The sequence below is a fragment of the Rhincodon typus genome, chromosome 6 (assembly GCF_021869965.1).
Source record: "Rhincodon typus isolate 14 chromosome 6, sRhiTyp1.1, whole genome shotgun sequence".
Classification (NCBI taxonomy): domain Eukaryota; kingdom Metazoa; phylum Chordata; class Chondrichthyes; order Orectolobiformes; family Rhincodontidae; genus Rhincodon; species Rhincodon typus.
Window position 1 is genome coordinate 13,860,704 of NC_063337.1, and position 17,867 is coordinate 13,878,570.

General features: G+C 42.8%; 1 protein-coding gene across 2 annotated transcripts in view; it reads right to left on the minus strand.

Moving 5' to 3' along the window:
• LOC109914043 (SH2 domain-containing protein 1A-like) overlaps window positions 1–17,867 on the minus strand; it is a 46,626-nt gene that overhangs the window by 24,511 nt on the left and 4,248 nt on the right. For both annotated transcript variants that reach the window (XM_020513617.2, XM_048598176.1), the window contains exon 2: window positions 12,167–12,227. In XM_020513617.2, the coding sequence (XP_020369206.1) occupies window positions 12,167–12,227 (61 nt within the window). The remainder of the gene's footprint in view (window positions 1–12,166; window positions 12,228–17,867) is intronic.

Here is a 17,867-nt window from a genome sequence, read left to right on the forward strand (position 1 = left end):
CCTGCTCCTCTGATGCTGCCTGGCCTGCTGTGTTCCTCCTGCTCCACACTGTGTTACTTCAATTCATTTAGTTTTTATTATAAAAATTTTAAGTTCCACCAATTGCCACAGTGGGATTTAACCACATAGAGTCACACAGCATGGAAACAGACCTTCGGTCCAACCAGTCCACGCTGACCATGTTCCTAAACGAAACCAGTCTCACCTGCCTGCGCTTGGCCTGCATCCCTCCATACCATTCATATTCATGAACTCATCCAAATGTCTTTTAAATGTTGTAACTGTACCCGCATCCATCACTTTCTCTGGCAGTTTATTCCACATACGAACCATTCCCTGAGTAAAAATGTTGTCCCCCCATGTCCTTTTTAAATCTTTCTCCTCTCACCTTAAAAATGGGCCCCCAGTTTTGAACTCCAACACCCTAGGGAAAAGACCCTAGTCATCTACCTTATCTATATCCCTCATGATTTTATAAACCTCAATAAGGTCACCCTCAATCTCCTCTGCTCCAGTGAAATAAGTCCCAGTCTTTCCAGACTATTTTTATAACTCAAACCCTCCATTCCCAGCAATATCCTGGTAAATCTTTTCTGAACCTTCTCCAGTTTAATAATATCCTTCCTATAACAGGATGGTCAGAACTACGCACAGAATTCCAGAAGGGGTCTCACCAACGTCCTGTACAACCTCAACATGACGTCTCAACTCCTATACTCAAAGGTCTGGTATTAAAGGCAAGCATGCTAAATGCCTTCTTAACCACCCTGTCTACCTGTGTCGCAAATTTCAAAGAATTATGTACCTAAACCCCTATGACTCTCCGTTCTACAACACTACCTAGTGCTCTACCAATAACTGTATATGTCCTACCCTTGTTTGTTTTACCAAAATACAATACCTCGCATTTATCCAAATTAAACTCCATCTGCCACTCCTCAGCCCATTGACCCAATTGATCAAGATCTCTTTGTAATCTTAGATAACCTTCTTCACTATTGACTATACCACTAATTTTGGTGTCATCTGCAAACCTACTAACCATGCCTCCTAAATTTTCATCCTTCCCCAGGCATTAGGTTGTGCATTTGGTTTGCTAGACCAGTCTCATTGCCACATCATTGTAGAGTGCAACCAATCCAAACCGCCCAGGTGAGTGACTACACCCTTCAGCAATTGGCCCAAATTGTGAGATGCTAGCACTAGTTAAAGCTAAATTGCACTGCAAAGGGACAGCTTGAGCCTCCTAAGGGGAAGTCATTTGATTCTGATCAGGAAAAGTCAGACAAATCGCACAACATAGAAAAGAGTACTCTCCAAAATTTTCTGTCTCTACACTGAAGCAGGAGCAAACAAAAATCACGGACTACCACCAGAATCAACTGCTCCCCTATCCCCCAGGCTCCAGTGTGCGACTTAAGCACAGCAGTCTCACCCCTGTCCAAACTCAGCAGTCCCTCTCGCTCTCGATGGAGAGTCATCTAGATTTGAAATGTTAGCTTGCTCTCTCTCCGCAGATGCTTCCTGACCCACTGTGATTTCTGGCATTTTTTGTTTGCAGTCCCTCTAGATCCCCAGGCCCCGGTTATTAGGCTCCTGTGGAGTTCAGTGACAGCAGTTAAGCCCCAGGGACTTTCAAAAAGTGCTGCCAAAACTACAATGACTTCGCATGAGATTAAGACCATGTATCTTCAAATGTCCCACCACTGAACCATTAGCGTTCACACTCATTGTTTTGTGCAGAATTCTTGAAGTCAAGACAAAATCATTTAACACCATAACACCACATCCTGTAGACATTGGAGGCTTTAACAATTACTATCAAACATAAATACTTGTACAAAGACAGCGACAGTCAGTAGAAATCAACCAGAAACTAGCCTACAAGTAATTGACAATGAATCCTTTACATAGCAATGGTTGGGCTTATATTTTGATTTATTTGATTTCTTTAATGACACGTGTATTTGTTACAAGTATAGTGAAAAGTGTTGTATAATGTTGTCACTTTCTGGCACCATCTTAAAATACAGAAAATAAACCAAGACAGGGAATATAAAGGTAGAAATTTAAGGGAATAAAGTTAAAAGTTCAACTTTACAGTTTTTAGTTGTGCACCTGGATCCTGGCTCTTCAACCCTAATGCTGAGACTGATACCAGCTCGAATCAGTTGGCCAGCCTCGAGTCCTTTTGCCACACTGTCGCCAAGTGAGACACCACTCTTTGGCGCCATCTTGCCTCCACTAATGTCGCCACCACCACAAGTCCACTCTGGGCCAATCTTGGCAACGCAGCCGTTGTTGATGCTGCCAAATCCTGAACTGGGCTCAAACTTGCTGCTGGGCCCACCACAACCAAGCTGCCTCCCAGCTGCCCTGGAGAACGTGGTGATGAGCTGCTTTCCTGAACTGCTACAATCATTTGGTTTAGGTAGACTCACAATGCCTTTAGGGAGGGAATTCCAGGATTTTGATCCAGCAACATCAAAGGAACAGCAATATTTTACAAGTCAGGTTGGTGAGTGCCTTGGAGGGGAACTTGCAGGTGATGGCCTTTCCATGTATTTTCTGCCATTGTCCTTCTAGATGGTAGGGGCTGTAGGTTTGGAAGATGCTGTCTAAGTAGCCCTGGTGAATTTCTGCCGTTGATCTTGTAGATAGTACACACTGCTGCGATTACTCTAAGCGTCAGTGATGGAGGGAGTGAATGTTTGAAGATGTGGTGCTAATCAAGCAGGCTGCTTTGTCCTGGATGGTGTCAAGTTTTGTGTTGTTGGAACTGTACTCATCCAGGCAAGTGCACAGTATTCCATCAAACTCCTGATTTGTGCCTTATATATTGTGTACACGCTTTGGGAAGTCAGGAGGTGAGTTACTCACTGCAATATCCCTAACCTCTGACTTGCTTTTGTAACTAGAGTATTTATATAGCTTTATTTTTCCTTATTCATTCACGGGATAAGGGCGTGGCAGCATTCATTGCCCATCCCTAATTGCCCAGAGGGCAGTTCAAAGTCAAACACATTGTTGTGGGTCTGGAGACACATGTAGGCCAGACCAGGTAAGGATGGCAGTTTCCTTCCCTAAAAGACATTAGTGAATCAGATGGGTTTTTCCAACAATCAACAATGGATTCATGGTCATCATTAGATTCTTAATTCAAGATATTTATTGAATTCAATTTCCACCATCTGCCATGGCAGGATTTGAACCCAGGTCCCTTGAATGTTATCTGGGTACCTGGATTAGTAATCCAGCAATAATACCACTAGGCCATCGACTCCCCAATAAGCTACTCAGAGATAGTAAGAATTGCCGACGCTGGAGTCAGAGATAACACAGTGTGGAGCTGGAGAAACACAGCAGGCAGCATCACAGGAGCAGGAAAGTTAACATTTTGGGTTTCGGGTTATTGCTAGATTTTCTGTTGTTAGAGATGGTCATTATATGGCACTTGTGTCGCACAACTGTTACTTGCCATTTGTCAGCCTAAACCTGGATATTGTCCAGGTCTTGCTGTATTTCAGCATGGACTGTGTCAGTACCGAAAGAGCGGTGAATGGCACTGAACCTCATACAATCACAACACTATCTGACTTCTGAACCTATGGTCGAGGGAAGGTCATGAACTGTAAGCTTAGGGCAATCTTCTGAGGAACTCCTGCAGAAATGGCCTGAAGCTGACATGACTAACCTCCAACAACCAGAGCCATCTCTCTTTATGACTCTACCTAGCATTGAGCTTTCTCCTTGATTCCTATTGACTCCAGTTTTGCTAAGGCTACTTGATGGCACATTCAGTCAATCTCATCTCACCTCTGGGATTCAGCTCTTTTGTCTTTGTTTGAACTAAGACTCTAAGGAGGTCAAGAGCTGAGTGGCCCTGGCAGAACCCAAATTGAGCAAGGTGAGTTGGTTATTGCTAAGTATGTGCTGCTTGATAGCACTGTTGATGACACATTCCATAATTTTACCATTGATTGAGATTAGGTTGACAACAAGGTAACTGGCTGGGGTGGATTTGCTGGACATATGTTCAGCCATGCATGATTAAGAGAAGGCATTAGCTGCAGTATTGAGCTCTGAAATAGCAGCATTGTTGTCCTAACAGTATTACATGTTAATTGATTTAATGATCTGCCTATTATACACTCATTCACTGAGTACAGCCTAACCCCTCAGCAAAATGACATTGAACATGAGCATGGCTCTCCCACTGGCACTAAACTTCCAAACTTTTCAGCAACTGAGTATAAGGGACTGAATTAAAGTTCCGAAATTAATTTGTTCTGGTCTGAATAAAGCTTGACTTCCTCTGAATAACAACAAAAAGTACAATTAATCTCTGCCCCTCCACATTTTAGAAAGCCTTTTCAGCAAATGATTGACCCTGTTGTCACTGCTAAGAAATTAAATTCAACAAAAGCATAAATATATTTCTGGGACATCGACTGTAATTCAGGAGGGTGATCACTAAAACAGTTGTGTCCTAGATGAATAAACTACACTATGAAACAGAAAGGAATTTCCTTGAGACAATAAGTTTTTTTTTTAATTCATGGGATGTGGGTATCACTGGCTGGACCAGCATTTATTATCACATTGCTATTGGTCTGGAGTCACGTCTAGGCCAGACCAGGTAAAGCGAATGAGTGAACCAGATGGGTTTTTCCAGACAATTGGCAACAGATACATAGTCATCATCAAACTCTTAATTCCAGACTATTATTAAATTCAAATTCTGCCATGGTGGGATTTGAACCCATGTTTCTCTGGATGTTTCTCTAATGTTCTGATACTACCTCAGTCTCTGGATTAACAGTCATCCAGTGGTAATATCACTGGGCCAATACATACCCACTAAATTTGAGATTCAATTGAGCGGAATGATGGAAAGGATTTTACACAATGCCATTTTGAATGCTTTGGCTTTGAAATTAAACTGTGAAGACAATAATAACTTTTATAGCATTCATTTCAGTTCACACCTAATAGAATCTTTAACATGTCATTTAAAGGCCTTTTTAGTTTTAATTGGATCTGTTTTTCTTTCTTAAAAGTTGATCACAGTACAAAAAGACTAAGGGCTGGACAGATATAAGTTGAGACAGTATTTATTACTGATGTATATCTTGAATCTACAAAATTCCAACAATATCACTGATACACTTCTAAATTTACTATTCAAAAAAAGCAACAAATGCAACTCTGAACAAGAAATGAACGTGTGATTTTATCAGTCACCCACCAAAAACAAAGGCATGAAATGAGAGTTTTTAAAATTTCTGATGTTTAGTGATTTACGATATGAATCAGTGTGACTTTATGAGATTGCACTGTGCATTCAGACTGCGGTAATTAAGTTTTTAATGCCTTTCACCAAATTATAGCAAGCCAAAGATTAAATTGTACATTGAGACAGTAAATCATTGTGTGAATCTGGTAAGAAATAGACAAGGTACTTTGTATTTATTTTTCTTCCTAGAATTAGATGCAACATTTTTGTATGCAGCATGAAGCTCTGCTGGTGGGGTTTGAGAGACAGAACTCACAGTGGGTGAATTTGATACTTAGCCGTTGTTTTTTAAGAAAGACTGGATAGGCTTGGACTTTCTTCATTGGAACGTAGGAGGTTGAGAAGGGACCTTATAGAAGTTTATAAAATCATGAGGGGTATAGATAGGGTTAATGGTAGGTGTCTTTCCCCTAGGCTGGGAGATTTCAAGACTAGGGGATATATTTTTAAGGTGAGAGGAGACAGATTTCAAAAAAGACATGAGGGGCAATTTTTTTTTACGCAGAGGGTGGTTCACATGTGGAATGAACTTCCTGAGGAAGTGTTCGATGCGGGCACAGTTACAAAAAGACACTTGGATAAGTACATGAATGGGAAGGGTTTGGAGGGATATGGACCATGAATAGGCAGGTGGGTCTTCTGTAGTTTGGAATTATGCTCTTTATGGACAGGTTGGACTGAAGGCTGTGTTTCTGTGCTGTATGACTCTATATTGGTAATATGATGCTCGTGTTTGGTAGGATTTTACATTTTATAAAAGAAAGACAAACTTATGTTGAGATATTTGAAAAAGACATGCAGGGCAAAAGTTTTACATAGAGGGTGGTTCGCATGTGAAATGAACTTCCTGAGGAAGTGGTAGATGTGGGTACAATTACAATGTTTAAAAGACATTTGGATAAGTACATGAATGGGAGAGGTTTAGAAGGATATGGGCCAGGAGAAGGCATGTGGGACTAGTTTAGTTCGGGATTATGTTCAGCATGGACTGGTTGGACCGAAGGGTCTGTTTCTGTGACGTATGACTCTATGACTCTATGACTCTATGACTCTATGATATGAAGCACATGATCTCACTGAATGGTTGAACAAATTCAACGGGCTGAATGGCCTACTTCTGATCCTATGTCTCGTGGTCTCATAAAGGAAATAAATTTGAATCTCTCCAAAATATGAACATCGACAAAGTGCTGTGGTATCAGTCTCCATTCATTGCTTCTGGTGCAAGCAAATCGCAAAGCTTGTGCTGCCTGATAATTTGCACGATGAGGTTTGGCTTGGCAATCGATAGGTGCTCAACCCCAAATTGTAAGATTTTAGAGAGTATGCTCTATCTCCCAGAGAGCTGCTCAGTGCAGCTATCATACACTCAGGGTATCTATCACATTAGTGAGCTTAGCTACCATGCTACTCAGTGTATCTATGCTATGACTTAGTCTATCAAGTGGCTCAATGTATCTAACACACTATTCCTGTCAACACACAAACTATAACTGGAATCCTGCGCAGAACATCCACTCCTCTGGCTTTCTGACCCTTCAAACATAACTCCCTCACACATGCACCAATGCACCAATGGACTGAAACCCACCAACTGATTGAAATCATGTCACTTACCCATTCTATGGTGACCTGCTCAACCCACCTACTGTCTGCTTTCCAACTCAGCACAACACGCAAAGACGAACATCCATCAGCAAGACTGGCCAACAAAACTCTTTTGAATTAAAAGAATGTGAAATACAAGAAGTCACGAATGATTTCCTGTGCCAAACCTCACCTGGTGAATGGTCAACTCACCTTTGAACTAGCACAGTGATACTGGTCCTTGCTAAACAGGTTCAGGATGCCACAGCCCCTGTATAGCCAGCTTCCATCATTGGGGCATCAGTATAAGCCCCCTTATGTGGGGGTCTGTCCACTCTATAGACCAACAGAGGGCTAATATATATGGTAAGGGAGTGGCATATCGCTGGACTAGTAAGTCCCAGAGCCCTAGGCAGTACTGTACTTCAGTTCTAAAGTTAAAATCATATAATCCCTACAGCAAGAAGCAAGCCATTCAGCCCATCGAGTCCACACCAACCCTCCAAAGGGCATCTCACCCAGATCCACTCCATCCCTGTAACCCTATTTCTACCATAGTTAATCCAACTAGCCTGCACATCCCTTAACCCAATGGAAATTTTAGCATGGCCAGTGCACCTAACATGCACATCTTTGGACTGTGGGAGGAAATCGGAAACGCGAGACCAGAATCAATCCCAGGTCCCTGACGCAGTAAGGCAGCAGTGCTAACCACTGAGCCGCCATGCCACCCTTTCTTCTTCAGTTCTGTAGAAGAGTCATATCAGACTCAAAACATTAACTCTGTTTCTACCTCCACAGATGCTGCCAGACCAGTTGATTATGTCCAACACTGTCTGTGTTTGTTTCAGAAGTCACCTACTGTCCGTTTGCTGCAGTGGAAGCTCAGAGTCACACAAAACAAGGACTGCTTTATGCCATATACATTCAAACTGCTGCCACGATGGCTGCAAATACCATTCAGTCCAGCAACTTTAGACTGCAGCAGTTTGCTAGAATTGCTTAGGCACCAGCTCTGAGGAGTCATAGTGACTTTGTGAAGTCCAAACCTGCTAACTTCTATCATAATGACAGCATTCCCACTCTCACCACACCGACTTTTGAAGAAGAGTCACTGGACTCGAAACATTAAATCTGTTTTCTCTCTACCAGACCTGCTGAGTTTCACCAGCAATTTCGGTTTCTGTTTGTTTCAGATCTCCAGCAACCGCAGTTCTTTGCTTCATAAAAGTGACCGATGATGTGGGTTGTTATCAAATTGTACCAGTAGAAGACTGAGATGAGCTGCAGTTTATACTGGGAATACAGGAACACCCCACAAGCCTGTTCTATTACTCTATGAGATCATGATTCAACTCTATATAGTCACATTGGCCTCATACTCTTTAATAACGTTTTGTTTAGCAATACTAGTTTGGTCTTCATGCACGATAATTCAAAAGAGTTCATCAGAAAGAAATGAGTAACCGGCCATTTATCTTACTGGCGTCTGCGGGATCTTGCTGTGCCACTTTGGGTGCCAATGGGCCTGCGTAGAAACAATTGCACTTAAAAAGTACACGTTGAAATGAAACATCTTAGAAGGCACAGGGGAGTTTAGAAGGATCTACAGAATGCTTTCTTCCTGTTACTATCAGCCAATCTCAAAGTCGAGTACAAACATCCTGCAGCAGAGTTTGTGGCTAACTCTTGTTTTAACTGTAGGCTTATATTAAAAATCCTCCCCACCACCACCATGAGAGCACTTGGTGTCTGTGCACAAAAAAAGACCCAAGTGTGAGACATCTGACATGAATACGGTGACAGCAAAGTTTGCCACAATTGCCAACATCAACCTGCTACGATGAAGTGGAGGTGCCGGTGTTGGACTGGGGTGGAGAAGGTCAGGAATCACACGACACCAGGTTATAATCCAACAGGTTCAACACAAGCTTTCAGAGCCTCACTCCTTCTTCAGGCGTTAGTGAGAGAGGTAGTATCAGACACAGAATTTATAAGTAAAACATCAAAGGGTCATGCCACTGATGAGGATATATTAAACAAACCTAAGATGCTGTTAAATCTTTAATCAGTTAGAAGATTTTAGTTGGTTAATATGTTTATGTAAATCTCCAAATTCCTTTCAAGTCAATCCTGAGAGAACTAAAGGTTTTATCAGTGTAAAGAAAAGGTGACATTTTATGTCAGACAATGCATGTTAGGTGTGGAGCCTTGTTTAGAATCTGTTTCTATTTTGGTTTGGAGTCAGACTGGTTTTATTTCTAAAGTAGGAATTTATAAAATGCAACATTGTCTGACTGTCTATAAATTGTGTGCTTTTTGAACAAAATAGAATGTATCTGCAAATACAAATTCACCCCATAGATCTACGTGTGTGTTTGTGTGTGTGTGTGAGAGAGAGAATGTGTGTGTGTCCGTGTGTGCATGTGTGTGTGCGCGCAAGTGTGTGGGAAAGAATGTGTGTGCGTGCATTTGTGTGTCTGTGTGTGCATGTGTGTGTGTGCGTGCATGTGTGGGAGAGGATGTGTGTGTGCGTGTGTGTGCATGCATGTGTGGGAGAGAATGTGTGTGTGTGTGTGTGTGCATGTGACAGAGAGAGAGAGAAAGGATGAATGCTAAGCTTGCAAAACAGCAGGAACTTGTAAATTGGGTAAAAAGGCGCAGAGAGTCAAACAGGTGTTAAACACAGCCTGTCAGTACTAACAGGAGAAGTCTTGTAGCTCAGTTGGTAGTGTTCTTGTCTCTTAGCCAGTGGGGGTCTGGGTTTAACTACAGAATTTGATGGCCAATGAAGGGATGTTCATAACATGTTGATTATCAAAGAGTATCAGCTTGTAAGCTATTCCAGTATACACCAATGGCAGGTGGTAAAAGTGGGAGAGGTCCCTGGTCAGCTACGCAAATGGAAAGACATTGGAACCTCTACCATCACTATCCATAGCTCCAGGCTCCAACATGTATGTAAAAAATGTATATTGCCACAACATCTCAGACTCATAGAAACATAGAAAATAGGCCCTTTGGCCCTTTATGCACCATTGTTCAATATGATCATGGCTGATCATCCAACTCAGCACCCTGTTCTCCATTTCTCCCCCACACCCTTTGATCCCTTTATCTCAAAGAACCATATCTAACTCTTTCTTGAAAATATTCAATGTTTTGGCCTCAACCAATTTCTGCAGCAGAGAATTCCACAGGCTCATCATGGGAAAGATACTACAATGATATATGTAACATCCTTAGAAATATGAAAGTTCCAAAATGAAAGGTTGATCAATGGGATGTACTGAATATCAAAAATTTTCTGAAGGGGCTACTGCCCCCTTCAATTGAAGTAAAATCTGCACATCTTTCCTAATCAGAACCCAGTCTGATCAAACAGCATCAACTCGGACAGAACATCATTACACAAGTACATTTAATTAAAGCAAATTCCGGAAACTTGCCTGAATTTTGCTTTTGTTTTGGGGGAAAAGTATCTGCTCCTAAGAACTGTCTTCATTGTTTCATGTTAAAGAATCACAACATGATGACTTACTTCAAAAAACAAAGAAATTTCTCCTCATCTCAGTGCTGAGTGGCCAACCCTGGATCCTTAAACTGTGACCCTTTGTTGTGGAATACGCAGTCAATGGGAACATCCTTCCTGCATTTACCCTGTCTAGTCCTGTTCAAATTTCATAGCTTTCTATGGGATCCCCCATCTCGTTCTTCTAAACTGCAGTGAATGTAATCCTAACTGGTCCGGTCTCTCTTCATACATCAGCTCTACCATCCCAGGAATCAGTCTGATAAACTTCCATTGCACTCCCAGAACATGACCAGAACATCCTTCCCAAGATAAGGAGACCAAACCCTGCACACACTACTCAAAATATACCTCTTGAAGGGGGTGCTGTTTGGTTCATTTGACTGGATGGCTGGTGTGGATCAGGTTGGTGCATAGGTTTCTATCTCCATTCCAGCCATAGTGGACTTGGGACCTGCCTCCTTGCCCTACCTATGATGGAAATTTTGCCACTACGAGTAAGAGGGGACAGAGATCTCAAGAAGTACTATTAGAAATCTACACAGCAGTTATATATAACTCACATGCTGAGTAGATTATTGCATGTGGAGTACTGCAAGATGATGTTACAAACAATAATTAAACATATAGTTCTCTTTCCTCAATAAAATGTAAAATCCTACCAAACACGAGCGTCATATTACCAACATAGAGTCATAGAGTCATTCAGCACAGAAACGAACCCTTCAATCCAAACTGTCCATGCCAAACATAATTCCAAACTACAGAAGACCCACCTGCCTATTCTTGGCCCATATCCCTCCAAACCCTTCCCATTCATGTACTTATCTAAGTGTCTTTTTGTAACTGTGCCTGCATCAAACACTTCCTCAGGAAGTTCATTCTACATGCGAACCACCCTCTGCGTAAAAAATTTGTCCTTCATGTCTTTTTTGAAATCACTCTCCTCTCACCTTAAAAATATGTCCCCTAGTCTTGAAATCTCCCATCCTAGTAAAAAGACACCTACTATTAACCCTATCTATACCCCTCACGATTTTATAAACTTCTGTAAGGTCACTTCTCAACCTCCTATGCTCCATTGAAAGAGGTCCCAGCCTATCCAGTCTTTCTTTATAACTCAAACCTGGCAACATCCTGGTAAATCCCTTCTGAACCCTCACCAGTTAAATAATACCCTTCACTCCGTGTCAAATGTTAGCGTTGATTAATTACACAGATAACATCAATATTTGAAACTTTGCATTGTTGTGGGTTTTTCCACAAGCAACATTTTTCGGAGATAGTAAGAACTGCCGATGCTGGAGTCAGAGATAACACAGTGTAGAGCTGGAGGAACACAGCAGGCCAGGCAGCATCAGAGGAGCAGGAAAGCTGATGTTTCAGGTCCGGACCCTTCTTCAGAAAAACAGATTTTTCTGAAGAAGGCCCCAAACTGAAATGTCAGCTTTCCTACTCTTCTGATGCTGTCTGGCCTGCTGCGTTCCTCCAACATTTTTTGGAGGTGTATTTGCACTTTTGCTCCTTTATAAAGTCTATGCTGCTTTATAAGTCCTGTTTTTCTGACATTCCTCATTTGCCTTGGCTGCTCACAGATTACCCACTTCCTCTGTTATTTAATTCCAAAGTCCCTTTCTTTCTGACTACACATCGCCCAATCCACAGGTTGAGTCTGTTGAATAGACAGGCTCCTTCAGGTCTGGGTATAAGGGAATTGCGATTGTTTATTAAAACAAGGTGTAGATCCTTACCTGAACATGCCACGTTCCAGAATTTTCAAAAACCCGATAAGTATGAACAAACGTTTGATTCCTGGAGATGAAAAAAAAAATGACCAGTTAGGTTAAAACCCAATCAAATGGGCTCTCCCAGCAAGATGGGAGCAGGGTAAGTCACTCCATTCAGAGCTACACTCTGCTCCCCAGTTCCCTTTCCCTTTCTCTTCTTCTTCTCTCTCCTTTCTGTAGTACATCTTTACACTCCACTCCTCGCCCTTTTAACTACCTAACCCAAGGAGTTGTTTCAGGACCGGGAACCGCGTAGCGGGAGCTGAACACACGGGCCACGTCCTGCAGCGACAGCGGATCGAGCGTGGGCCGGAGCGACGGCCACTTATCAAGAGTGGGCCGGTTCGGCAGCAAGAGCAGGCAGTGAAGGGGCAGCAGTCGGCGGTGAGAGCAGGCTGGTGAGGCAGGAGAAGTTGGCAAGAACGGGGCCGGTTGAGGGGATAGTAGTCAGCGGTTGGCGGTGAGTACAGGCCTTTTGCCTGGCAGTGGTGGTCTCCTGGGTGTCCTAGCACTTGGAGCAGCACTCGTACCATTGTGGAGATCTGGACTTTTCTTTTCCCTCTTGCTTACTTTTTGGCGCTGTTAAAATCTTTTAATTCTGGTTTTTCATAGATCATAGGATCCCTACAGTGTGGAAACAGCCCCTTCAGCCCAACAAGTCCACACCAGCCCTCACAGCACCCACAGCACCCACCGCCCGATAACCCACCTAATCTAAACATCCCTGAACACTACGGGCAATTTAGCATGGCCAATCCACCTAGCCTGCACACCTTTGGTCTGTGGGAGGAAGCCAGAGCACTTGGAGGAAACCCATGCAGACATGGGGAGAATGTGCAAACTCTACACAGATAGTCGCCCAAGGGTGGAATTGAACCCTGGTCCCTGTCGCTGTGAGGCAGCAGTGCTAACCACTGAGCCACCATGCCACCCTGTAACTAAGTGGACACCAGTGAATGGTGACATTGTGCACTTTTCGCTGTGCTTGTGTATTCCTATACTAAGTACATGTGACAAATAAATATATCTAAATCTAAGTAACGGGATATGATGCATCTTCAAATCCCTGGGGCATGTAATTGAGACAATGTTATTACCTTGAGATGTCATACCAATATGGAGCAGAGATGGGCTATCGAGCACTTCAAGCCTGCTCCACCATTCAATAAGATCATGGCTGTTCTGTGTTTAGAATTGCACATCCCCATCTACCTTCTTTGATTCCCTTGTATAAGAATCTGAACAAGAACCTATCTAACTGCACCATTAAAATATTCAGTGTCCCACCTCTGAGGCAGGCAGTTCCAAAGTTGCATAACCCTTCGAGAGAAAATAATTCCCCTCATCTCTGTCCTGCAAGAGGGAGCCTAATCATAAATCAGTGTCCCCTCGTTCTCAACTGACCCTCAACAGGAAACATCCTTTCCACATTGACCCTGTCTAATTCATTAACCATTATAAATTTAAGTTCAGATCACTCCTCAATCTTTGAATCTACTGTGAAAACAGATTGAGTCTGTCCTACTTATCCTCATAAGACAACCTATTCATTGCAGGTGACAATCTGGTAAACCTCTGGTGAGCCACTTCCAGCATATTTGCATCCTTCCTTAAACAAGGAGACCAAAATTGCACACAACATTTTAAGATGTGATCTCGCCAATGCCCTATCCACTGAGCCACCATGTCACCTTGTAAAGTTACTGGCAATCGCTCTGTGAATCTGTTGTACATTTTACATCTTTTCCATTGTGTAGGTTTAACATTTCCATTTTTGCAAGTTGATACTGTGAGTATGAATTTCACCTCCACGTGTCTTTTCTCTGGCATTCTGTATTTTTGTTTTTTGACTTTTGACTAATAAAGAAGCTACATGGCCCTGAAGTTGAAATTGTTTGCAACAGTTCCTGTGTGTAACATGCAGAAGCAACAGCTCCCCTGAGCTGAAGAACTTACTGATGAATGTGGTTCACACCTTGCTGCGTCTTGTTCCTGCCCTTAACTCTACCCCAAGTTACATGTCTGAACAACTCGCTCTCTGACACAGTGCTGCAGTCGCTCAGAAGAACACTGAGGAGCAAGCATTCCCCACAGCTGTCTATGCGTTCTTTCAACTGCATTACATTCAACCGCTGACTTTGGGGAAAAACATGTTATAGAAAATGAGAGGTTAAGGTGGTTTGGTGATCTAAAGGGTAAGCCATGCAACCAGCTCTTCACAATCATGTATACAATGTATACAATGTTTATTATACAAGAGTCCACTATTCAATTCATACAGAGCTCATTGGACTGACTCTCTCTGGGTCTGAAATGCTTCAAGCTGATTCATGAATGGACGGTCTAAGCCTTAAACTAAATCACACCAGAGCAGCACACTCTCTATTAACTTCTGTCCCTGACTTTTCTTTGACGATGTGAACATGCTGTCCTACAATAATTTAAATAGATTTGTTCTTCAGGTTTACCCCAGCGCAAACACGGCATGGTTGGAATATTAGGCCAAATAGATGATACAAATATTCGCTAGGGTTACATGTAGAACAGACCAGGCAAGGATGGCAGATTCCCTTCCTAAAATCATAAGAGGTATAGAAAGGGTTAATGGTAGGTTTCCTTAGAATGGTGGATTTCAAGACTAGGGGGCACATTTTTAAGGTGAGAAGAGATTTTAAAAAGTCATGAGGGACAAATTTATCACACAGAGAGTGGTTCATGTGTAGAATGAACTTCCTGAGGAAGTGGTGGATGTGGATACAATTACAATGTTTAAAAGACATTTGGATAAATACGTGAATAAGAAAGATTTGGAGGGATATGGGCCAGGAGCATGTAGGTGGGACTAGTTTAGTTTAGGTTTGTGATTGGCATTGACTGGTTGGACCGAAGGTTCTATTTCCATGCTGCATGACTCTATGACTCCAAAGGTCATTACTAAACCCTATTTTTTTCCACAACTGATTCACGGTCACCATTGTAGCACCTCTCAATCCCAGGGTTGAGTAAAGATGAAAGCTAAGTTTTAAGAAGTGTTATACTAGACTGGTGAGTTAACTCTGTTTCTCTCTTCAGAGCTGTTGATTTTCTCCAGCATTTCCTGTTTTTTTTTTCCTAAGAAAATATATTCTGGCACTGGAGTCAGTTCAGAAAAGGTTCACTAGGTTGATTCCAATTATAGAGGAATGTTCTTAGGGGAGAGATTAGATAGGTTTGGCTTGTACTTATTGGAGTTTAGGAGAATGAGTTCAGATCTTATTGAAACATTTGGTTTGATTTTTTATTGTCACATGTATCTAAGTACAGTGAAAAGTTTTGTTTTGCATGCAGTACAGGCAGATCATACCATACGAAGATCGTAGGGTGATGAATTGAGCAAAGAATACAAAGTTACGGCTGCAAAGGAGGTTCACAGAAGTAAGAACAACATTACATTTGAAATTTGAGAGGTCCATTCAGCAGTCTAATAACAGAAGGGAAGAAGCTGTTCTTGAGCATGTTGGTACATGTGTTTAAGCTTTTATATCTTCTGCCTGACAGAAGAGGTTAGAAGAGATTATGACTGGGGTGGGAAGGGTCTTTGTTAGCTGCCTTTTGAAGGCAGTGAGAAGTGTAGATGGAGTCAATGGATGGGAGGCTTGTGTGATGGATTGGGCTATGTCCACAACTTTCTGTAGTTTTCTTACAGTCCTGGGCTTCCTGAAGTTAACAATCAGCTCTTTAGTTTTGCTGACATTGAGGGAGAGATTGTTATCTTTATATCATGCCATGAAGCATTCTATCTCTTTCCTGTGTTCTGTCTTGTCATTGTTTGATTTCAGGCCTACAAAGGTACTGTCATCAGTGAACTTGTAGATGGAGTTCAGATGAAATTTGGCCACACGGTCATGAGTGTACAGGGAATACTTCTTAGGAGTCTTGACAGGGCAGATGCTGTAATGTTGCTTCCCCTTGTGGGAAAGTCTAGGACCAGACGGCATTAGTCTCAGTGTAAGGAACTGCCCATTTAAGACATAGATGAGGAAATTTTTTCTCCCTCTGAGAGTTATGAATCTGTGTAATTCTTTACTGTAGAGGGCTGTCAATGCTGAATCCATAGGTATATTCAAGCCTAAGATTGACTTTTTTTAATCAGTAAGGGAATCAAGAGAAATGAGGAAAAGACAGGAAAGTGGAGCTGAGGATTATCAGATCAGCCATGTACTTATTGATGGGCTGAATGGCCTACGGCTGCTCCTACATCTTATGGTCTCATATACGTTGAAATTCCATCAGCTGCCGCAAAGTGATTTGATGCCAAAACCATTAAACCGGGTCTGAGGATTACCAGTCCAGCAGTAATCATGCCACGATTTCCTGGGTACATTTGCTCAAGAGATCGGTGCCTAAGATTGTCCAGACTCCATGGGTCGAGTGGCCTGCACTTGTACCGTAGGGATTCTATGATTGCTGTGCATAAGGTGTTATATTCAGGCCAGTGGTATCTGTTCCGATAACCGTGTGTGCAATCGAGTGCATATATATTTTGGGGAAGAAAAACCCAGTTCACGAGAGCGGCTGTCTCTCTCTCTCCACCCCCCAACCCCCTCACCCCAACACACGCTCAAATCTTCCTCTATTCTCTCCTCTTGTAAATGAAGGCAGTGGAAACTTTTTCTTAAAGAACGCCTTGCACCATGAGCTGAAATATTTTGAAATTGGCACATGCTTTAGTCCTGTAGAAGGGTAATACCCGAAACATTGACTGCTCCTTTCCTCCAGATGCTGCCTGGCTCGCTGTGTCCTTCCAGCCTCCTGCTTGTCCCCAGCATCTGCAGGTTTTTCTTTTGTCTCTAACAGCTTACATCCCTCCCCTTTAACTAACTCTCGCTCAGACAAGTTTCGGAGTTTGCCATCCGACCCTCCGCTCAAGGGAGGGAGGTGGGACTTAAGAGCTGCCACCTCAAAGTTCTATAAACATCTAAGCGTAAAATCCACCACTTTTTTTTATTATTGGTTAGATCTTCGCGTTTTATTTCGAGTGGCATCTCGGAGAAATAGAGAGCTGCAAGTGGTTTAGCCTTCGAGCATGTGTGCAATCCCCACATTGCGTGCAGGCATGTAATGGATTGGATCGAATAAACGTGGCAATTGTTTACAGCCTGCTGAAGGAAGAGCAGAGGTTCGTTCCTAGTGAAAAACAGCATGCTTGCATGCCCCGGATGGTTTTAATACCCTGTTTAAAATCTTACAACAACCCAGGCGAGTGCCGGAGGCGGGGGCGGCGGGGACAAGGAGAAATGAGACAGTATTGGAAGCATTGGTCTGTGTGTGCTTCCTTTGGAGGGGTCCCTGTCGTCCCCTGTGACTCCACCCCACTCCATCCGACACACACACCCACACACACACCCACCCACCCACGCACACACCCACCCACCCACGCACGCACACACATACCCACCCACCCACACACACCCAAACACATACCCACCCACACACACCCACCCACATACACATTCAAACGCCCACACACACATACCCACCCAAACACACACACCATCCACAAACCCACCCTCACACACACATACCCACCCACGCACACACACACCCGCACACACACATATACCCACCCACATACACATTCAAACGCCCACACTCACACATACACACACACATACTCATACCCACA